Source organism: Lipotes vexillifer, unplaced genomic scaffold, assembly GCF_000442215.2.
Source record: "Lipotes vexillifer unplaced genomic scaffold, Lipotes_vexillifer_v1.1 scaffold70, whole genome shotgun sequence".
NCBI classification, from domain to species: domain Eukaryota; kingdom Metazoa; phylum Chordata; class Mammalia; order Artiodactyla; family Lipotidae; genus Lipotes; species Lipotes vexillifer.
In genome coordinates this window covers 3,032,211-3,051,282 of record NW_006789896.1, presented here as the reverse complement: position 1 = coordinate 3,051,282, position 19,072 = coordinate 3,032,211, and the positions used below count along the sequence as shown (strand labels likewise).

Sequence of the window (19,072 nt, the reverse complement as noted above, 5' to 3'; positions counted from 1 at the left end):
TTCTAAAGGAGGCTGATAACTTCAGTCCCTTAAGGCTTGTTGCTTATGGCTCTCTGGAATGCTTCTGCTGAGAAAATATTCTGAGAAAAATTCAAGGATCAGCTGGAGAGAATTAGAGACTATTTGCCTTGGAAGACATGGAGTGTAGCACAGCTGTTAGGGCGCTGTCTTCCATGATGTGGCTCAGTTACCTAAGTGATAAGGAAACTAGGCCCAGATTTTTGAAATAACTCGCTTAGGTCTCTTAGCTAGAACCAGGATAAGAGAGGCAAAGCTCCTAACTGGTTTCTTTCTGTTCCACTAAGTGTTATATAAAGAGATAGAAACCTTTCTCAGATGTTTTCTTAGTTTCTAACCTGAATTGGGTGGCCTTCCTACTTTGTTTTTACAGTAGCTTGTGCATGACTGTCACGGTATATATCTATCATATTTTATGATAAATATTCAAATGCTGGTTTTCTTTTATGTGTCCTTCTGTGTGTCAGTGAGAATGACTAGCACATTGGTTTGGACACAGCAGGAGCTTTCTAAATTAAAGGAAAACTACAGTGTCTCAGAACACTTGGAAAATAAATATAAAAAAATCAGTTAGTAGCAAAGAGTTACCACAGTCAACCCTTTGGGATGTAGGTCGGGGGAGAGGGAGAAGGTTGCTGTGGATAAGCAAGTATCAATATATTAAGACTGGTTGTTAAGGAAGAAATTGATAGCAGATGAAGAATACAAAATAACTGTAAGCAGAAAAGAGCACAGCCCTTGTGGGGAATAGAGATAAGAAGGGAGCATACTTCTTAACATGTTCCTACGGCATCACAGGTATGATAGAATAGCACAGTAATTGCTCATTATGAATTTAAGTTATCTTTAAAAGGTAGTTTCCATTTACTGAGTTATATTTTCGTATGCTTTTCTTAAATTTTTCAAAGGCTTTTTCATGAAATGATTCCAAGACTCAAATGCTTTTTTGCTATTTTTTGAAATATATGTTGTTTAACTTTGGAGGGGGAACAAATGATTTCAGTTTTTTTTTTCCTTTTTAATTATAATATTATTGTATTAACTTTTCTAACTACAAGTTAGATGTAAGTTCTCTTTATCCTGCAGTTTTTTCTCTCCCAGCCCAATATTATTTATCTTTGAAATAAATAATGACAGTTCATCAATGCAAAATTTAGAGGATACAAAAGGATATACGATGAAAACTCTGCTTTCTATCCTCTTCCAATCACTTAGTTTCCTTCCTTATAGGCAACTTGTGTTATTCGTTTCTTGACTGTACTTCAGAGACATTTTATACATCTCCAGGCAATGGACATGTATATTCTCGCCTCTTGCAAAAATATATTGTAACATACTGTATGCACTGTCCACTTATTAATCTGTCTTGAAGATTAACCCATACCAATATATAAGCTTCCTTGTACTTATTTTTTTCCAACTTTATTGACATGCTCATGGTAGTAAATACAGCATAATATTCTGTTATATGTGTGAATCTATTTAACTGATGTCTTATTAATGGACATTTGTTTCCAATCTTACTGTTTAAAGTAATACTACAATGGAATAGTATCCATTATTTTGCTCATGTGTGAATATAAATGCATTGTAAGTTCCTAAAAGTGGATTTGTTGAGTCAAAGGGTATGTGTGTTTGTAATTTAGGTAGACCAAATCTTTCTTACTGCATCTTGTGCCAGTTTATACTGCCATTACTAATGTCCTTGTACTGTTATGACAGTTTTTTATCTTTGCTAATATAATAGGTTAAAAAGTAGTATCTCAATATGGTTTTGATCTGCATTTCTTTTTCTTTCTTTCTTTCTTTTTTTTTTTTTGTGGTACGCGGGCCTCTCACTGTTGTGTCCACTCCCGTTGCGGCGCACAGGCTCTGGACGCGCAGGCTCAGCGGCCATGGCTCACGGGCCTAGCTGCTTTGCGGCATGTGGGATCTTCCCAGTCCGGGGCACGAACCCGTGTCCCCTGCATCAGCAGGCGGACTCTCAACCACTGCGCCACCAGGGAAGCCCTCTTTTTCTTTTTTAATAACTTCATTGAATCATATTTTGCATATCATATAACACACCCTTTTCAGGTGTACAGGTCAGTGATGTTTTAGTAAATTTTCCTAGATGGGTTTGCATTTGTTTTGAGGAGATTGAACTTCATTTTGTATGTTTGAATTATTTCTTAGTTTGAACTGTCCAAATTCTTTGACTTTTTATATCCGTTGTTGGTCTTTTTTTTTTTTTCGGCCATACGCGGGCCTTTCACTGTTGTGGCCTCTCCCGTTGCGGGGCACAGGCTCCGGACGCACAGGCTCAGCGGCCATGGCTCACGGGCCCAGCCGCTCTGCGGCATGTGGGATCTTCCCGGGCCGGGGCACGAACCCATGTCCCCTGCATCAGCAGGCGGACTCTCAACCACTGTGCCACCAGGGAAGCCCCGTTGTTGGTCTTTTTAAAAATAAGTTTGTAGAATCCTGTTGTATAGGATTTCGTGTCTGTGAAATGAGTTGCAAATATTTTTTCCAAGTTTGTCATTTGTCTTTTGCTCACAGAGTTTGGGGTAAAAGCAAAAGTTTTCTGTTACCTTGGTGGTGGACTGTTTATGGTGGATTTAAAGCCAGATTTGTGGGTTAGCAGTGTTTCAGGTGGCAGTTTCAAGTAGCTTTAAGTGAGGAGCAGTAGTACTGGATGGAAGTTGAGGTTGTTGTCTAAGGGGTGGATACATTTAATTGGTTTCTATTTTTTTTCTGTTCTGTAACTCATGTAAGTGTTGAGTTGTGTTTTTAGTAATTGCTGCTCAAAAGTGGATGCCCTCTCTTCACATTTACTGACATCCCATTGTATTCTCCTCCAATCATTTTCTTTTGCAACATTTGAAAACCTTGATAACACTTTTAATGATGACATGTAGTACAGTCTGAGCTCTGTTTGCTGGCCACTGTAAGTGTGAAGTGTGATCAGAGTTAATCCTTCACTGGAGTATGTATTTCAGAGGCCATTTCCAGTATATAATCTTGTATTTTCCCCTCAGATTTGTCACCTTCAAAAAAAAACAGCAGCTCATTCTTAGAGCAAAGTCACTGTACCAGCAGGAAATATTAGAAAAGAATTAATTTAGTATTTGTCCCTTTAATTTTAGTTTTTCTTTTGGCTATTTAGTTATTAGGTAAGTTTTAACAGCTGTCACAAAAAGCAACAAATTGTACTCACCAGTCATCAATGACTTTTAGTGTGACTATCTTAAAACTTGGCCTTTAAAAATATGAAGTAATATTAATGCCTGAGTGTCCTTCTCATTAATTCACCTTAAGAAAAAAATTTGGATAGTTTGTGTAATGCTTGCTGTTTGCCTGAAGCATGATTCAGTAAGGATGATAAACATTTCAGTGATACCTGATTCTTAGAACATTTTCTTCTATTGCTAAAATATTTATTTATAGAATGATTAAATGGGAAGATTTAAAAACCTTCAGTTTGAAAAAGAGATTTTTCTAATAACATTTTAACTTGTGATTTTCTCATTCACCTCAGCAATAATTTTTCTGCTGACATTGTAAGAATGACTATAAACATCTTCTATTTCAGAAGTTGTTTTTGAAATTTAAATTGAATGTGTAGACGGAAGGGAAGGGTTGTTAGATAATCTTTGTTGATCTCAGAGGCATTTCAGTTTTCCTTGGGATCCTGGTTATTCTCCCTTTGAGGCTTCTTTGACTTGCTCATGATGGTGTAGTCATCCCACAGCCTTTAGGTGTTTTCATTATAGGTACATTGAGAGAGCAGTTTTTAAATAGCTCGAAACAGGTTTATTTGTAAACTTCTTTTACATTTCTCAGTTTGACTTTCATACTTACAGGCAGATTCGTATGGGAAGTAGTCTCATGTGATCTTACATTTCTGTGTACACCAATCTGCATCTGAGCCCCTTTCCTTGGAATACAGTGATTCTAAATGGGAGCATAGTTTGAAAAACCCCTCTTGAAGAGTCTAACTTGTGTATGCCCTTTGTAAACCACTGCCCGAGAGGGAATGTTTGGCCTCTTCCATGTTAGTCAAGATGGAATGATAAAGTATATCAGAGTGACTGTGATGTTCAAGAAAGGCTAAGTAGAGAGACACACTGTTTAAATACAAGGACTCTTTTTTTTTTAATTGAAGTATTGTTGATTTACAATATTGTCTCAGGTGTATAGCAAAGTGATTGAGTTTTTTATATATATATATTTTTTCAGATTATTTTCCATTATAAGTTATTATAAGATATTGAATATAGTTTCCTGTGCTATACAGTAAATCCTTGTTCCTTATCTATTTTATGTGTAGTAGTTTGTATCTGTTAATTACTCCTAATTTATCCCTCTCCCTCTCTCTTTCCTTTAGTTCTTTCCCTTTTGGTAACCATAAGTTTTTTATTTCCTGAGTCTGTTTCTGTTTTGTAAGTAGATTCATTTGTATTATTTTTTAGATTCCACATATAAGTGATATCATATAACGTTCGTCTTTCTCTGACTTACTTCACTTAATATGATAATCTCTAGGTCCATCCATGTTGCTGCAAATGGTACTATTTCATTCTTTTTTATGACTAATTTTCCATTATATGTATATATGCATATATATTTTTAAAAACATACACACACACACCACATGTTAAACCAGTCATCTGTTGATGGGCACTTGGCTTGTTTCCATGTCTTGGCTATTGTAAATAACTACACGGATTCTTAAGCTCTGAGGATTGTGTAAAGAAGAATTATGTAAAGAAGAAATCATATAAAACATTTTAGGTTAATTCCATTACAGGGTTTTCCTCTGGCTTGTGTGTGTTTGTTTACTTCTGTATTTGATTCCTAAAACCTCACCTCTCCATAGTACTTGGTTCGAGCCCTAAATGTAGCACTTTCCACATTATGTTAAAGTTAGTTATTGTCTATCTCTTCTTCAGTTGTACATTCCTGGTGTTCAGGACACTGTTTGACACTTTGGTATGTTTCCAGTTACTGAGTTTTTGATATTCACAGTAGGAACCAGACATTAAATACACACATGAGTTTGGTGCTCATTTAATATAACCTGGGAATTAAATTAGGAATTAGGTTTATTAAAACTTTATGACAACACTTTAGTAGTTTTTATGAATATGTAGATCTAAGGTAAACTTCACAGATTATTTGGATGGCAGATACCATAGGACCTTGACAAGATTCCAGAACTTGATTATTATTATCAAGATATTGAACAATCTTAAACCTTTGCCTTTTATTTAGGTGGTTTGATAATACAGGTTATAACTGTGTACTTTAGTTAACCATTGACTCTGGGTTAAAAACATTGCTTTCCTGATTATGGTAGCAATTTCTTAATTTTTTTCTTTTTTTTTTCTTTCTTTTTAAAATTTATTTTTATTTATTTATTTATTTATTTATTATTTGTAGTTGGAGTGCCTCAAGCTTATCGCCTCTCAAAAATTCACAGACAAACGCATTGGCTATTTAGGGGCAATGCTGCTATTAGATGAAAGACAAGATGTCCATCTTCTCATGACCAACTGTATCAAGAAGTAAGTCTTAATTTCTTTCTTCCAATAACTACTTTGTACTTTTAGGTCTTTTTTATAATAAGACATCAAAAGCTTCTATTTATTGATTTTATATTTACTGTCTAGAATGTATTTGAGCTGCTTTTGGTTCTATAGCTTATATGTAAAGAGGCTAAGAAAAGGATTAAAACTTCTGTAGGGGATAATTTAACTGAAGGTATTGCTCTACATCTTGAGTCATAGCAACTATTTAGCCATGAAAAAGCATTTGGACTTTCATAGAATAGAAAGAGCATTGGTAAATCTGAGCTTTCTTATCATATATTTTTTTGAATACCATGAATAATGAAACATTGTGTTTATTAAATAATTACCAGTGTATATTCTTAATAAATACCATTTAAAGGTAAAAGAGAGGTCTTGTTTGTCAGCAGTCTAATCCCAGATTTCAGTTGCTGGGAATTATATTTAGCCCTGTGAATTTTTGTGTATAAGTCCTTTTTTCTCTAATGGGTGTTTTACTGATTTACTAGTCCAGGTATGTGTTTAACTTACAAACTTAATGCTTGCCATTCTGGAGAAATTAGAGGACCTGTGAGTAGGGAATTAACAGTTCTCAGTATCTTTTTTTTTTTTTTTTAATTTATGTATTATTTATTTATTTATTTTTGGCTGCGTTGGGTGTTTGTTGCTGCGCGCAGGCTTGCTCTAGTTGCAGCGAGCGGGGGCTACTCTTCGTTGCGGTGGGCGGGCTTCTCATTGCGGTGGCTTCTCTTGTTGTGGAGCACGGGCTCTAGGCACGTGGGCTCAGTAGTTGTGGCTCTCAGGCTCTGTAGTTGTGGCTCGCAGGCTCTAGAGCACAGGCTCAGTAGTTGTGGTGCATGGGCTTAGTTGCTCCGCGGCATGTGGGATCTTCCCTGACCAGGGCTCGAACCCGTGTCCCCTGCACTGGCAGGCAGATTCCCAATGACTGTGCCACCAGGGAAGCCCCCTTAGTATCTCTCTTATAATAAATTTCTCTTAGAAAGTTATGGAAGTTTTAGGGTTTCCCTGGTGGCGCAGTGGTTAAGAGTCCGCCTGCCAGTGCAGGGAACATGGGTTCGAGCCCTGGTCCGGGAATATCCCACATGCCACGGAGCAACTAGGCCCATGCACTACAACTACTGAGCTTGCGCTCTAGAGCCCGCAAGCCACAACTACTGAAGCCCCTGTGACTAGAGCCCATGCTCTGCAACTAGAGAAGCCACCGCAATGAGAAGCCCACACACCATAATGAAGAGTAGCCCCTGTTTGCCGCAACTAGAGAAAAAGCCCGCGCGCAGCAAAAAAGACCCAACGCAGCCAAAAATAAATTAATTAAATAAATAAATTTAAGGAAAAAAAAAAGAAAGTTATGGAAGTTCTGATGGCCATATTGATTAAAGGTACTTTTTGGTTTGTTTTGATTTGGTTTTGGTTTGTCTACTGGTTTAATCTCCTTTTTTAGATTTCTTTTTCATTTATAGTATTTCTGTATTTGACAGAAAGTAGAATCAGGGGGATATAGGTGATCAATTTGAAGACACTGAACTCATGTATTTTGCTGTGGTAAAAATTATAATTTAAAATTTCCCAATGAATAATGAAAAATTTCAAAATGAGAATTATGATTGCTTGTAAATATAGTGTGTCATGTAAATACATTGACTGTGTGACTTAACTTGGGAGAATCTTGTTCTTTTTGGCCTTGAAATAAATATTAATAATGAAAATACTAAGTTGATTCATTTATTCAACAAATATTTATTGTATACCTGTTGTATGCCAGGAGGTGTTATGAGCTTTGGGGATGGAGAATGAAAAAGATGGACATAAATCCTTGGTGTCATGGAGGTTACATTTTAGATGTTTAATATGACTTTACATATTTATTCTGGACAGGCCTCTGAAAGTTTCTTTAATTTTTGTTCTTGCATGCTCTGTGCCCTTATTATTCAAGCCTTCAGTCATATGCTGATAATTTGGCAGTTTTGCCTAGCAGCAAGTTCATATTAGAGACTTAATATCAAACTCAAGTATAGGTTTGTAGCTTGATAAAAATTGAAGAATAGGCATACAGGCAAATAAGGAATCTTTGTGTTTAATTTTCATGAGACCCAACTAAGCCCCAAGTGAATTTAGGAGAGAGCTAATAATATTGGGAATTGATCTGGCACTTAAGTTTAAGCTCAGTTAAAGGACTTCGGATAATTCAGGTTTTTTTTTTTAAATTAATTTTCTTTATTTTTTTGGTTGTGTCGGGTCTTAGTGGCGGCACGTGGGGTCTTTGTTGAGGCATGTGGGATCTTTCATTGTGGTGCGGGATCTTCGTTGTGGCGTGTGATCTTCTCTAGTTGTGGCCTATGGGTTTTCTCTCTCTTTCTCTCTCTAGTTGTGGTGCATGGGCTCCAGGGTGCCCGGGCTGTGTAGTTTGTGGCACGTGGGCTCTCTCATTGAGGCACGTGAGCTCAGTAGTTGTGGTGCATGGGCTTAGTTTCCCTGTGGCATGTGGTATCTTAGTCCCCCAACCAGGGATTGAACCCGCGTCCCCTGCATTGGAAAGCAGATTCTTTTTTTTTTTTTTGCGGTACGCGGGCCTCTCACTGTTGTCGCCTCTCCCCTTGCAGAGCACAGGCTCCGGACGCGCAGGCTCAGCGGCCATGGCTCACGGGCCTAGCCACTCCGTGCATGTGGGATCTTCCCGGACCGGGGCACGAACCCATGTCCCCTGCATCGGCAGGCGGACTCTCAACTACTTCGCCACCAGGGAAGCCCTGGAAGGCGGATTCTTTACCACTGGACCACGGGGAAGTCCCCTGTGTGTTTTTTTAATCTGTTAATTAATGGGTTTTTTTTATTTGTGAGGTTTTTTGCATTTTGCTTATGGGGCATTATATGTACCAACAGTTTTTCTGTTTAATGATGAATGTTTACCTCATTGTTCATTGGCCTGGAAAAACTGACATTAATGATCTTGGAATTAAATCTTTAAAAATTAAATATAGTACTTTAAGAGCTTGCATTATGCATATATTCTTAATCATTGAAAAATGATTGAAGAGTCAGCTAAGTACTCTTGGGAACTAGGACACTAAATGGTAAAGCCATAGTTAAGTTAAACTTTATCAGTAATTTTTATCTTAAATATTCAAATTGGTAGACAATAGCACACCTGACTGATTGACACTTTACCTTCTGTTTCCTTTCCTTTCTTTGTTCTTCAGGGAAGCCTAAAACCATTTATTAGTTCATTTAAAATTACCCCCCCAAAAAAATAAATAAAAATAAAATGACCAATAATGAACCCATTACAATGTTAACAAAAATAAATTTTTTTATGAAAAACTATTTTTCAGAACAAGAACAATTTCAGTGAGAAGAATGGCATTATTTTACAATTTTGTAAATCTCTTTAATATCTAACCTAATGGAAGCTAGAAGCTAGATGCTCATATTTGCTTCTGCATTCAGTTTCTTATGTTACGTTTTGATTAAGTATATGAAGAAGATCTTGCCTTTCACAGATAATGTAGTTTAAAAAAGAAAGAGGACTTTAATAACCTTTCAGGTTAACTGTGGATAATGTTCTATGATAGTATATCACAACTCCACAAGTGGTAGTTTCTTTAGGGTTAATTACAATGTGGAGTCTGAAACCATATCAGTGAAGTTTGGTTCTTTGTTATATTAAAACCCATTGGTCTGTCTTACACTTTGAATGAATCTTTTACTCTTGGATGCTTTTTAAACATCATGCTTAAGGCATTTGGAGAAAATTGGTTCACTGAGTTTTAAAGTATTGATAGACTGTCAGGTTCATGGTGGCAATAAAAATATTCCAAAATTCTAATTTTCACTTCAAAGCCTAGATTTTATCATTGGCAACAAATATTGTCACTTGTTGCTCTTGAAGTGATAAGGTTACTTGGCTCTTCTTCAAGAAAATGTTTGGCAAATAATCACATCTTAATAATTATAGTTGTCAGTTATTTTTCAAATAAGAATGATGTTCATTTTAAAAGTAGCTAGTTTGTAGTTTAGCTTGCAAATGAAAGAAATACACAAGTGCTTTTCTCTGAGATTGCCACTCTACTCCAGTATACATCAGAAGTACTTTATGCATACTTTCCATTTTGTCACGCAGAATGTTAAAAAATGTGCACTCGAGTCAAGGTATATGGGAGTTCCCTGGTGGCCTAGTGGTTAGGATTGTGGGCTTTCAATGCAGTGGCCCGGGTTCAATCCCTGTTCAGGGAGCTGAGATCCTGCAAGCCGTGTGGCGTGGCTTTAAAAAAAAAAAAGAGTCAAGGTATAATAAAACTAATCATTTTTACTGCTTTGTCATGAGCAGTATTAAGTGAAACTCCCTCCCTCCCTCCCTTCTTTCACTCTAAGTGTGTGGCAGTGTGTTCAGTGACTACTATTATTTGGTGCCTCTGCCCTGATTTGTGCTAACATGCCATAATTTTTCCCACCATTGCCTTTGCACTGTCATTGCGGGTGTCAGTAAAGCTGACAAATAATGAGTTAGTATTGTGAAAATAGTTTGTATTTCGTGGACCCCCTGAAACAGCCTTGGGGACTTCCAGAGATTCTTTAATCACAGTTTGAGAACCACTGAGCTAAACGATTTTAAAATGCTCTTAAAGCTGGTGGAAGTAGCATAACTCAACATAATAATTCAGCTTCTGAATGGTAAGAGTTGTTTATAATATATAAATGAGTTTACTGGTTCAAGCTTTTAATATTTCAGCTTTTCTGAAAGTATACTTCAGGCTGGTTTAGAAATAATTTTGTACAGTAATCAATGCCTGTTAGAAATAGAATTTTTTGTATCTGTATCACTAGATACTGAGCCTCACTGTAAACATCTAGCTTAGTTTATGATGGTTTAATTAGCTATCTTTTTAGTTACTAATTTTTTCTTCTTTTGAATAAATAAAAGTATAAAAATTAATGTAACATCAAGGTTAATACTATATCATAAGATCAGAGACCTTATGGTATAGTATTTAGAGTATACAGTGTTTAAGTATAGAGTATATAGTATAGAGTGTTTCTGTTGTGATGTTTAAGTCATCTTAAGTGCTCTAGCAGTAGAGATTGTTTTCTGATTTTTTTTTTAAGGTTTTGGTTACTGTATTACTTTTTTTTTGTAGTTAGTAATAGAGCATATTAAAATCTTTTAAATATACAGTTGTGCTTCATATTCTGTCATTGCTAGTTTTTACTTTCAGTGGTTTGCTGAGTTTCCTAAAGAGAGTTGTCTTTTAACATCCAACAGGTAGCATGTTGTCCAGTTTATGTTGCTTTGGTATTTGGAAACATTGGGTTGCAAGCATGTAGAACAGAATGTCAGTCAGTTTGCTGTGTTGTAATTTGTAATAAAGTTAGAATAAACACTTTTTGCAAAAATAATCCTAATAAATATTTTCCATATTAGAGAAATCATGAATCGTTCAGAGCTACCTCATTAGATTGTGAAGCTTCTTCATGGGGAGCACCAGGCAGGGCATGTTCATTTCTGCCACCTTCTTTCTTTTGCAGTGATCTTAATCATAGCACGCAATATGTACAGGGGCTAGCACTTTGTACCCTCGGCTGCATGGGCTCCTCAGAGATGTGCAGAGATCTTGCAGGAGAGGTAGAGAAACTCCTGAAAACCTCCAACTCTTACTTAAGAAAAAAGGTAACTTTCCATGAAACTGAATGTATGTGTTTGGATTAGGGAGTATTATGGAGATGAGAAGGCAGATTATTCATATTTGAAAGCTCAAATGATAATATAACTTATCTTTCCCTGTGCAGTAAATGTATTTTAAATGATTATATATGAATCAGTTGTTTATAAATCAAAATCTTTTTTTATACTAATTTTGGAGGTGATTTTTTTTTTTTTTTTGCGGTACGCGGGCCTCTCACTGTTGTGGCCTCTCCCGTTGCGGAGCACAGGCTCCGGATGCACAGGCTCAGCGGCCATGGCTCACGGGCCTAGCTGCTCTGCAGCATGTAGGATCTTCCTGGACCGGGGCACGAACCCGTGTCCCCTGCGTCGGCAGGCAGACTCTCAACCACTGCGCCACCAGGGAAGCCCGGAGGTGATTTTTTTTAATTTTTATTGCTATTTAACTCTCCAATTAATAAGTGATTGTGAACACTTTAATTCTCTTAATTCATCATTTTTCAAGGAAATGATTTATAAACAAGCAAATGTTATTGGACCCTAGATGGCATACCTAATTACTTCCTAAATTAACTGATTCTAAACAGTATTAAACAAAGTGATAATGAACAGATCTTTACAAATTTATTTTAGTGCCCATGTCTTTGTATTAGGGCCTTTGAATCTTGGAAGTGCAGTTCCATTGGGACCGAGATAATTATTAGGGAATGATTTAGAACATACTTCCTAAAATTGATATATCTAAATGGAATAGTAATGGAAGACAGTGATCTTATTCACTTATTTGCTTTTATTTTTTGATATAAACATTTTGTTGTTATTTTATTGTGCTTGAATCCTAAAACCTTCATAAACAAAGGGTAAAATTTAGGACTTTAGAAGTAAGTCACATAATATCGTCTGGTTGGCGTTTATTGTGCCTCTGTATTAATGGTGTGAGACAAAGCTGTTGAAAGGGCCAAGCTGTTTTCCAGGATCATGTACTGTTAATGATGGCTATAGACCAAAGCCAGTCTTTTCTCTTAAAAAATGTGTGGGCTGCTCTTGTTCAGAAAGATTAAATAAATATTAATAAAGATTAATAATTATTAAATAAAATAATTCCTACAGATTAGGAAAAAAAATTGTTTCCCCCAACTGTAGCATGGGAAGAATTAGCTGAAATCTTTTCTTGTTAATGTATCTAAACTTCTATGTTATTCAGTTCCAACAAATAGTAGTTATGGTTCCTTTTGCCAGGGGTGGGGGCGTTTAACCAAAATCAGTCTTTGAATGTCTTTCTTTCCTGTGAACAAGTTTCTTCAGTAGAGACTAGCTAACTGAGAGGCGTTTAACTAAGATCCTAAGTAACTTTCAAATGATTTTCTTGATTTCAGTAGAGAGTGAATTGGGGAAAGTATAGGTATTATTAAAAGCAGCAGCAGATTTAAAGCATCTGCAGTATATATATCTTTCAATTGCATAATGTTTTTATAAAACCTTTTGGTCTTTTTACTCAGAATAATGATTATCACAGATGGAAGTCTTTATTTTTTACTTTGCAAAACTCCATGTAAATTATGTTTAGCATGTTTGATAAGTTTGTGTTTAACCATGGTCTAGTCGAGAAAGCTTTTGTCCACTTATTTGGTAATATATGACTGAAGAGACAGGTGAGTTAGAAGTTCTCGTTAATGCAGTAAGTATAAGTTGGAAAGCCCTAACCAGTTAATAACTAATAAGTCTGATAATGATAAATAATAAATCTGATAACTAAGTCCTTTCTTTTTTCATGTAGGTGAACTAGTTGATAAGGTTTTGTTGTTTATAAGATTGGTTGTCCTGACTTAATTGAAATAAATCTTCTTTTGTCCTTTTTATGTTTTTTATAGGCAGCACTTTGTGCTGTTCATGTCATCAGGAAGGTTCCTGAACTTATGGAGATGTTCTTACCAGCAACAAAAAATTTATTGAATGAAAAGAACCATGGTAATGTGATTTAGATGCACTCATGAAGTACTGAGGGAGAAGGGGAAAGAGAACAGGCTTCAGGCAGTGTTGGCCTTCTGTCTCATGCAGTGGACTCACCTTTCTACTGTGCTTGGACACTTTTCCAGGAAGGGCTAATGGGTTGAATCTCTCTTCTACTCTCATATCCTAGTTTTTGTAACTAGAGATTGATTCCTTTACAGTAAGCTTGTTGTTTTTCATTTCTGGTCCTCTTTTACTATATTAAAAATACTATATTAAGTAATAGTGTAATTACAAATGATCCTAGCCTTGATTTTCATGTGTAAAACCCTTTGATTTCCTGGCTATTTTATAATAGAATAAAAAGTTATTTATTGCTTTGCCATAGTAGTGTAAGAGTTGTGAAACTACTTTTAGGTTACTTGTAACAGGAATTTGTAATGGTTACCCAGATATATTTTTATAAAGCTTGAGAGAAATTAAATGAAATGTGGCAGTTCTTTACCGAGCATTTTATTCTTATTTTGAAGTCAGTGAAACAAGTTCTGAGTGAAGAAAATTCTTGTGTCCTAAATGCTAAGAGAAAAAATGTTAACGTGTATTTAATTTGATTAATACAGTCCTGTGCCTAGAAGACTCAAAATATACTTGTTGAACAAATGAATGTTTAGGGTGCTTATTTATTATTTAGTGAAAAGTATGGTGCTGATTCTTTTCTCTCACTCTTGACCAAGCAAATTTACTTTGTCATTCACAACTACCTTGGGTTTTTCGTATATTTTATCTGGAAATTTAAAATCTTAGTAAGATTTTTCTTCTTGAAATATCAATCAAAACTCAGCTAAGAGCTTATTAAGTCTGGAGCAGGTGATGTCCAGTTTATATTGACTAGGAGCATGTCTTTATGGATATTCTCAAATGTAGAGACATGTGTATTGGTTCTCATTTTTTAGCAATTATTTTGGTCATATAACTTTAGAATATTCTGTTTTGATTGACATTACCAGTATTAAATCAGCAGGTATCTATTAATACCTTCTTTGTATTCACCTCAATGCTTAGATTCTTTGAGAAATTAAAAAACAAAAATAGCAGCTATCCTTTTGGAATTGACCTTCAGAACTCAAAGCCCTGTACTATGAAGTTGAATAATATAGCCTCATTATTAGTTTTCATTGGTTCTTTTCTCTCAGGTGTCCTTCACACTTCTGTAGTCCTCCTCACAGAAATGTGTGAGCGAAGCCCAGACATGCTTGCACATTTCAGAAAGGTAGGTGCCATTCTGTATATCTAAGCCTTTCTTGATTGAAAATGGCTTTCCTAAAAAGTACATGATTTTCTCATCTATGAATTTTCTTTTGAAAGAAAGCTGTGGAGCTGAATAAAGGACTTAAACAGCCCTGCTGTGTAGTAGGGCTGGAAGCCAGATTTAGGCATATAAGAACTGGCAATAGTGCAGTGTTTTCCCTTTCATAATAGAAGTCTTCTCTCATTGTTGGCAGACACACCAGTCTCTCATGTGCTTTATCTGCTGTTTTCACATTGAAGTTAGGAAATGTAGCCTGAGGTCAAATTACACACAGGAAATATGTGTGTGTGTGTGTGTGTGTGTGTGTGTGTGTGTGTGTGTGTATGTAGTTTAAGGCAGGTAATTTTTTTTTTAAAGGTGAAAACTGCAAACTGAAATTTGACATTACTTTTACCTAACATAGGGTCCCCCACTATTCATTTTATGCTGTGGTGACTCCAGTGATGGAAGTCTCTAGCTTTCTTAAGTCCCTCCCTCCCTTTCTTAGAGCATTCTAAAGTGGAAATTTTTTTCTCCACTTACGTTTAGAAGGCACTAGTAAGGAGGACTCAGAGAAAGACTGTTCTTTGGGTAATTACATGCATTCAGTTCCTTTTATAGGGTGCTCATCACTCCATAAATTGGGCTTACTTTGTACTTTAGATCTAATGAAGCTCTAATAGCAGCTCTTTTTTGGGAGGCTTTTTTGCCCCCTTAGATGTTCATGTATTGATTAAATTATTATAAAATAGTATGAGGCCCGTATCTGTCCCTAATGCTTGCTTTGTATGTTTTGTTCCTGTTGTCTGTTGGGAATCCTGCTGTATGTTAGAATGAAAAGGTAAGAATTAACCCTCTTTTAGATGGTGCATGCTGGCATTAGGTCCTTAGTGGCTTTTGTGTATCCATCCACAAATGTGGCTTTTAAAAATATACTAATGCTGAAGCTGTGCTTAATACTATGTTATTAGTCCTAGCATTTTTGGCTAACTTCCTAGTCCAGGTTTTGTCTTGTCACTTAAACTCCTGACTCCAAAGTCAGCCTTGGATTTCAGTTGCAGCCTTTCCTAATTTGTAAGCCTCCTTCTCTGCCTTTCCTTTGTCTTCACTTGAGAAACTTTGAGCAGTTTCCCATTGGTGATGGCAGTTCCAGATCAGTTTGGATCCTTGACACCAAACACTGCTTCTTCTTGAAGCAGATATTTTAGAGCCGTGTGGGTAACCTCATGCTTTAAAAAGCTCCGTACGTACTTCTGAACTTTCAGTTCAGACTTAGAGCTTTAATTTCCCCCTTACTTGCCCTCAATCTTGCCTTGAAGTTTTGGAATATTAAAAGTTTTTTGAGGTAGAGTGGGTGGGCATCAACTGATTTTCATGGCTGCAGCCTTTCCCTTTGTCATTTTATTTTGTTTGTCTTGTCATCAGTTTTAGTAACTTGTATTTTTGTCGGAAAAATAAAGCTGGGTTCCAGGAATTTGTATGCAGAACACTTAGACATTTGTGCTTTTTGTCCCGGGGTTCTCTTATGTGGTGTGAGTTTAGTAGCTGAAGGAAAAAGGACTTCTCTGAGACAGAAAACAGATTTAAAAAAAAAAAAAAATTAATTTTTTTGGCTGCGTCAGGTCTTAGTTGTGGCACGTGGGATCTTTCTTTGTGGTGCGCTGTCTCTTCATTGTGGTGCATGGGCTTCTCTCTAGTTGTGGTGTGCGGGTTTTTCTCTCTCTAGTTGTGGCACGCGGGCTCCAGGCTGCATGGGCTCTGTAGTTTGTGGCATGCGGGCTCTCTTCTTGAGGCACGTGAGCTCAGTAGTTGTGGCGCAGGCTTCATTGCCCTGCAGCATGAAGGATCTTAGTTCCCTGACCAGGGATCAAACCTGTGTCCCCTGCATTGGAAGGCAGATTCCTTACCACTGGACCACCAGGGAAGTCCCCAGAAACCAGATTTTAAAAAGTAATTGAGGATATGGGTAGTACAAAAAAGGAGACCATTGGGAAGTATGCAAGGCGAGCTACTTTTTGTGCAGAGCTTGATAACTAGATGATCCCGGTTTTATTACATTTTAAAGCAGTTTATACAGTTATATTATTCTGACCTCTAATATGAATCTGTCCACAGTTGACAGATTTAATGAGGATTCTGTTTAGAATTTACAGGTCATTATAGCTTAGATTTGTTTTAATCTTGGAATTGTCCAAATTAGATTTTTGTTTCGGTGACTTATGAAGTGCTTAATTGAAGTGTTATGGGCAAACTTATTTAAATTCCCACAGATTATGTTGTCTTGTATTTAGCAGTAGACTTAGTGTTGTAAATGTTTTGAGTGTGTACCTTGGGCAGAGCTTGGCTTTTGTTTCAGTCTTGATCCCCTTTTAGAATTGGAGAGTAGGGGGGAATCCAAATACGATGAGAAAAAAATAATTGAGTTGCAGCAAAGTTGGGGCTGTTTTGACTGCCTCCAAAAGAGATATGATTCAGTTCGCTTTGGACACTTCTTAATGTTAGGTGATTAGAATTGTTTATATAGCTAAATTGAGTTTGTAGTTAGAGACTGGAAATGTTCTTATTGTGGCAAACATTTTGGAATAGGGTTTTAACCTTAAATGATTGATCAACAGAGTTTGAAATGAATGATAATACTTAAAGCATTTTTAAGTTCAGCTTGGCAGTAAAATTGCCTCTACTGTGTGCTGTCAGTCAGTCTAATGGACAGAGTAAAAAGAAGAAGGGCATTCTGACCATAAGGAATGTATAGTTTCATTAGTGAGATAAGACAGGCAACAAATGTATAATTAGGTGCTGAAATTAAATTTTACCTAAAATTGTGTCATATGAGTTAAGAATAGGAAAAGGACATTATTCATGGCCTTGCTGTCTTCCTAAAGTGAAGGATACAATTTTTCATGTGTCTTTTCCACTTAGTCAATGTTGGAGGCTTTTGTATTCGCTGTTGTTTGTTGGAAAAGGATATAACTAGCCAAGTATTAAGAGGAGAGATTTTTTTTCTCTATTTGAGATAGTTTGTTTTAAGACTGTAATTTTAATAAAATCACCAGTACTTCAGGTGTGATAACATTTTATATCCACATGTGTTGAATGTATTAAAAACTGAATATATTTGTGCAACCTAGGTGTGTCAAGTCCTATAGAAGTAGAAATGCAATATGCCCCATAGGTACCTGTTCTACTTGGTTCTCAGAGGCTTTCTAACCTACTGTTATTTATAGTATCTTTGCATGTATAACTGGAGTAAAAATATCTGGTTTGTTTTTAATTCAGATATTCCTTCTTGAGTTCTTGGCCAAAATACTCCTAAGTTATATTTATCAAACATCAACAGTATACTAGTATATTGTATCAGTAGAATTTGCTTGGACTCAGACCCTTGCATCCTTTTTCTAAGTCAAATTACCTGCCTGTTCATGAGAAATTCTTTGATGTTCACTGTTTTTTGATGCATCTCTCTTCCCCCCAGCTTGTGCCCCAGTTAGTTCGTATTCTGAAGAACCTCATCATGTCCGGATATTCACCAGAACATGATGTTTCTGGGATCAGTGACCCCTTTTTGCAGGTGAGGTCGAAAGAAAGTTTTGGATAAATGATATATTTTGGAATAGATTTTTCCTTCCTCTTATGTTTGTGTTGGGTAGAGATTTGGTAGTTAATTGATTAAACTAATTACATTAACAAATGAATAGTGACACAATTCTGTATGAGATTAATAGGATAAAATTATAGTTGTAATAGTCAAATCATATACTACATGGAAACTTGATTTGCCAATATAATACAGCTATGCAGGTGGTGGTATCCTTTGGCTGTGAAGTGTCAAAGTGTGGGTTGTCTAATAACTTCATTAAGACATAGAACCATATATAACTTCTCTAAAGATAATGTTTAAATTTCTTCTGTTTGAATTTTACCATTTCTGTTGGGATCTAAGACTTCATTTAAGTTATTTGAATTTCATATCAAGCAAAGTTCCTTTGTGCCAGGCAGAATTTGTTGACATTTGTCATATTTTGCACATTAGGTACGAATTTTGCGGTTATTAAGAATTTTAGGACGAAATGATGATGACTCAAGTGAAGCTATGAATGATATATTAGCACAGGTGAGTACTTAAACTTGCATTTAACTAAACACTCATTTTAGTAAAGCAAGGAGTAGAATGATTGTGAGTATATGGAGCAGTTTTTATTTGTGTTTTCTCATTGGTGACTGTAATCAGTCACAAAATGTCTCCTGTTACCTCTGGATATTTTTTGGAAGCATTGTTTTGTCACTTTTGTAACACCCTCTGTGTCTTTTCAGGTTGCCACTAATACGGAAACTAGTAAAAATGTAGGAAATGCTATTCTTTATGAAACGGTTTTGACTATCATGGATATTAAGTCAGAGAGTGGACTGCGAGTAAGTCTTTTTAATCTTTTCTTCTCTAAACATTTTATTTAAAATAATTGACTAGGATTTTGGAAATGAATTCCATTTGGAAATTAGTAAAGAATGATGCAGAATGTATAGTGCTTTTTTTTGCTATCTGAAGTATCATTTTCTCCACTGAAGGCTTAAGATTGATTATAATAGAAA

General features: G+C 36.0%; 1 protein-coding gene across 3 annotated transcripts in view; it reads left to right on the top strand.

Annotated features, from left to right (window-relative positions):
• Positions 1-19,072, top strand: part of AP1G1 (adaptor related protein complex 1 subunit gamma 1) — an 80,583-nt gene that overhangs the window by 35,021 nt on the left and 26,490 nt on the right. For 2 of the 3 annotated variants that reach the window (XM_007462978.1, XM_007462979.1), the window contains 7 exons: positions 5,443-5,567; positions 11,112-11,253; positions 13,119-13,215; positions 14,391-14,467; positions 17,958-18,053; positions 18,516-18,596; positions 18,797-18,895. In XM_007462978.1, the coding sequence (XP_007463040.1) occupies positions 5,443-5,567; positions 11,112-11,253; positions 13,119-13,215; positions 14,391-14,467; positions 17,958-18,053; positions 18,516-18,596; positions 18,797-18,895 (717 nt within the window). Of the gene's footprint in view, positions 1-5,442; positions 5,568-11,111; positions 11,254-13,118; positions 13,216-14,390; positions 14,468-15,317; positions 15,327-17,957; positions 18,054-18,515; positions 18,597-18,796; positions 18,896-19,072 lie in introns of all 3 variants that reach the window. The other variant, XM_007462977.1, reaches the window with a different exon arrangement.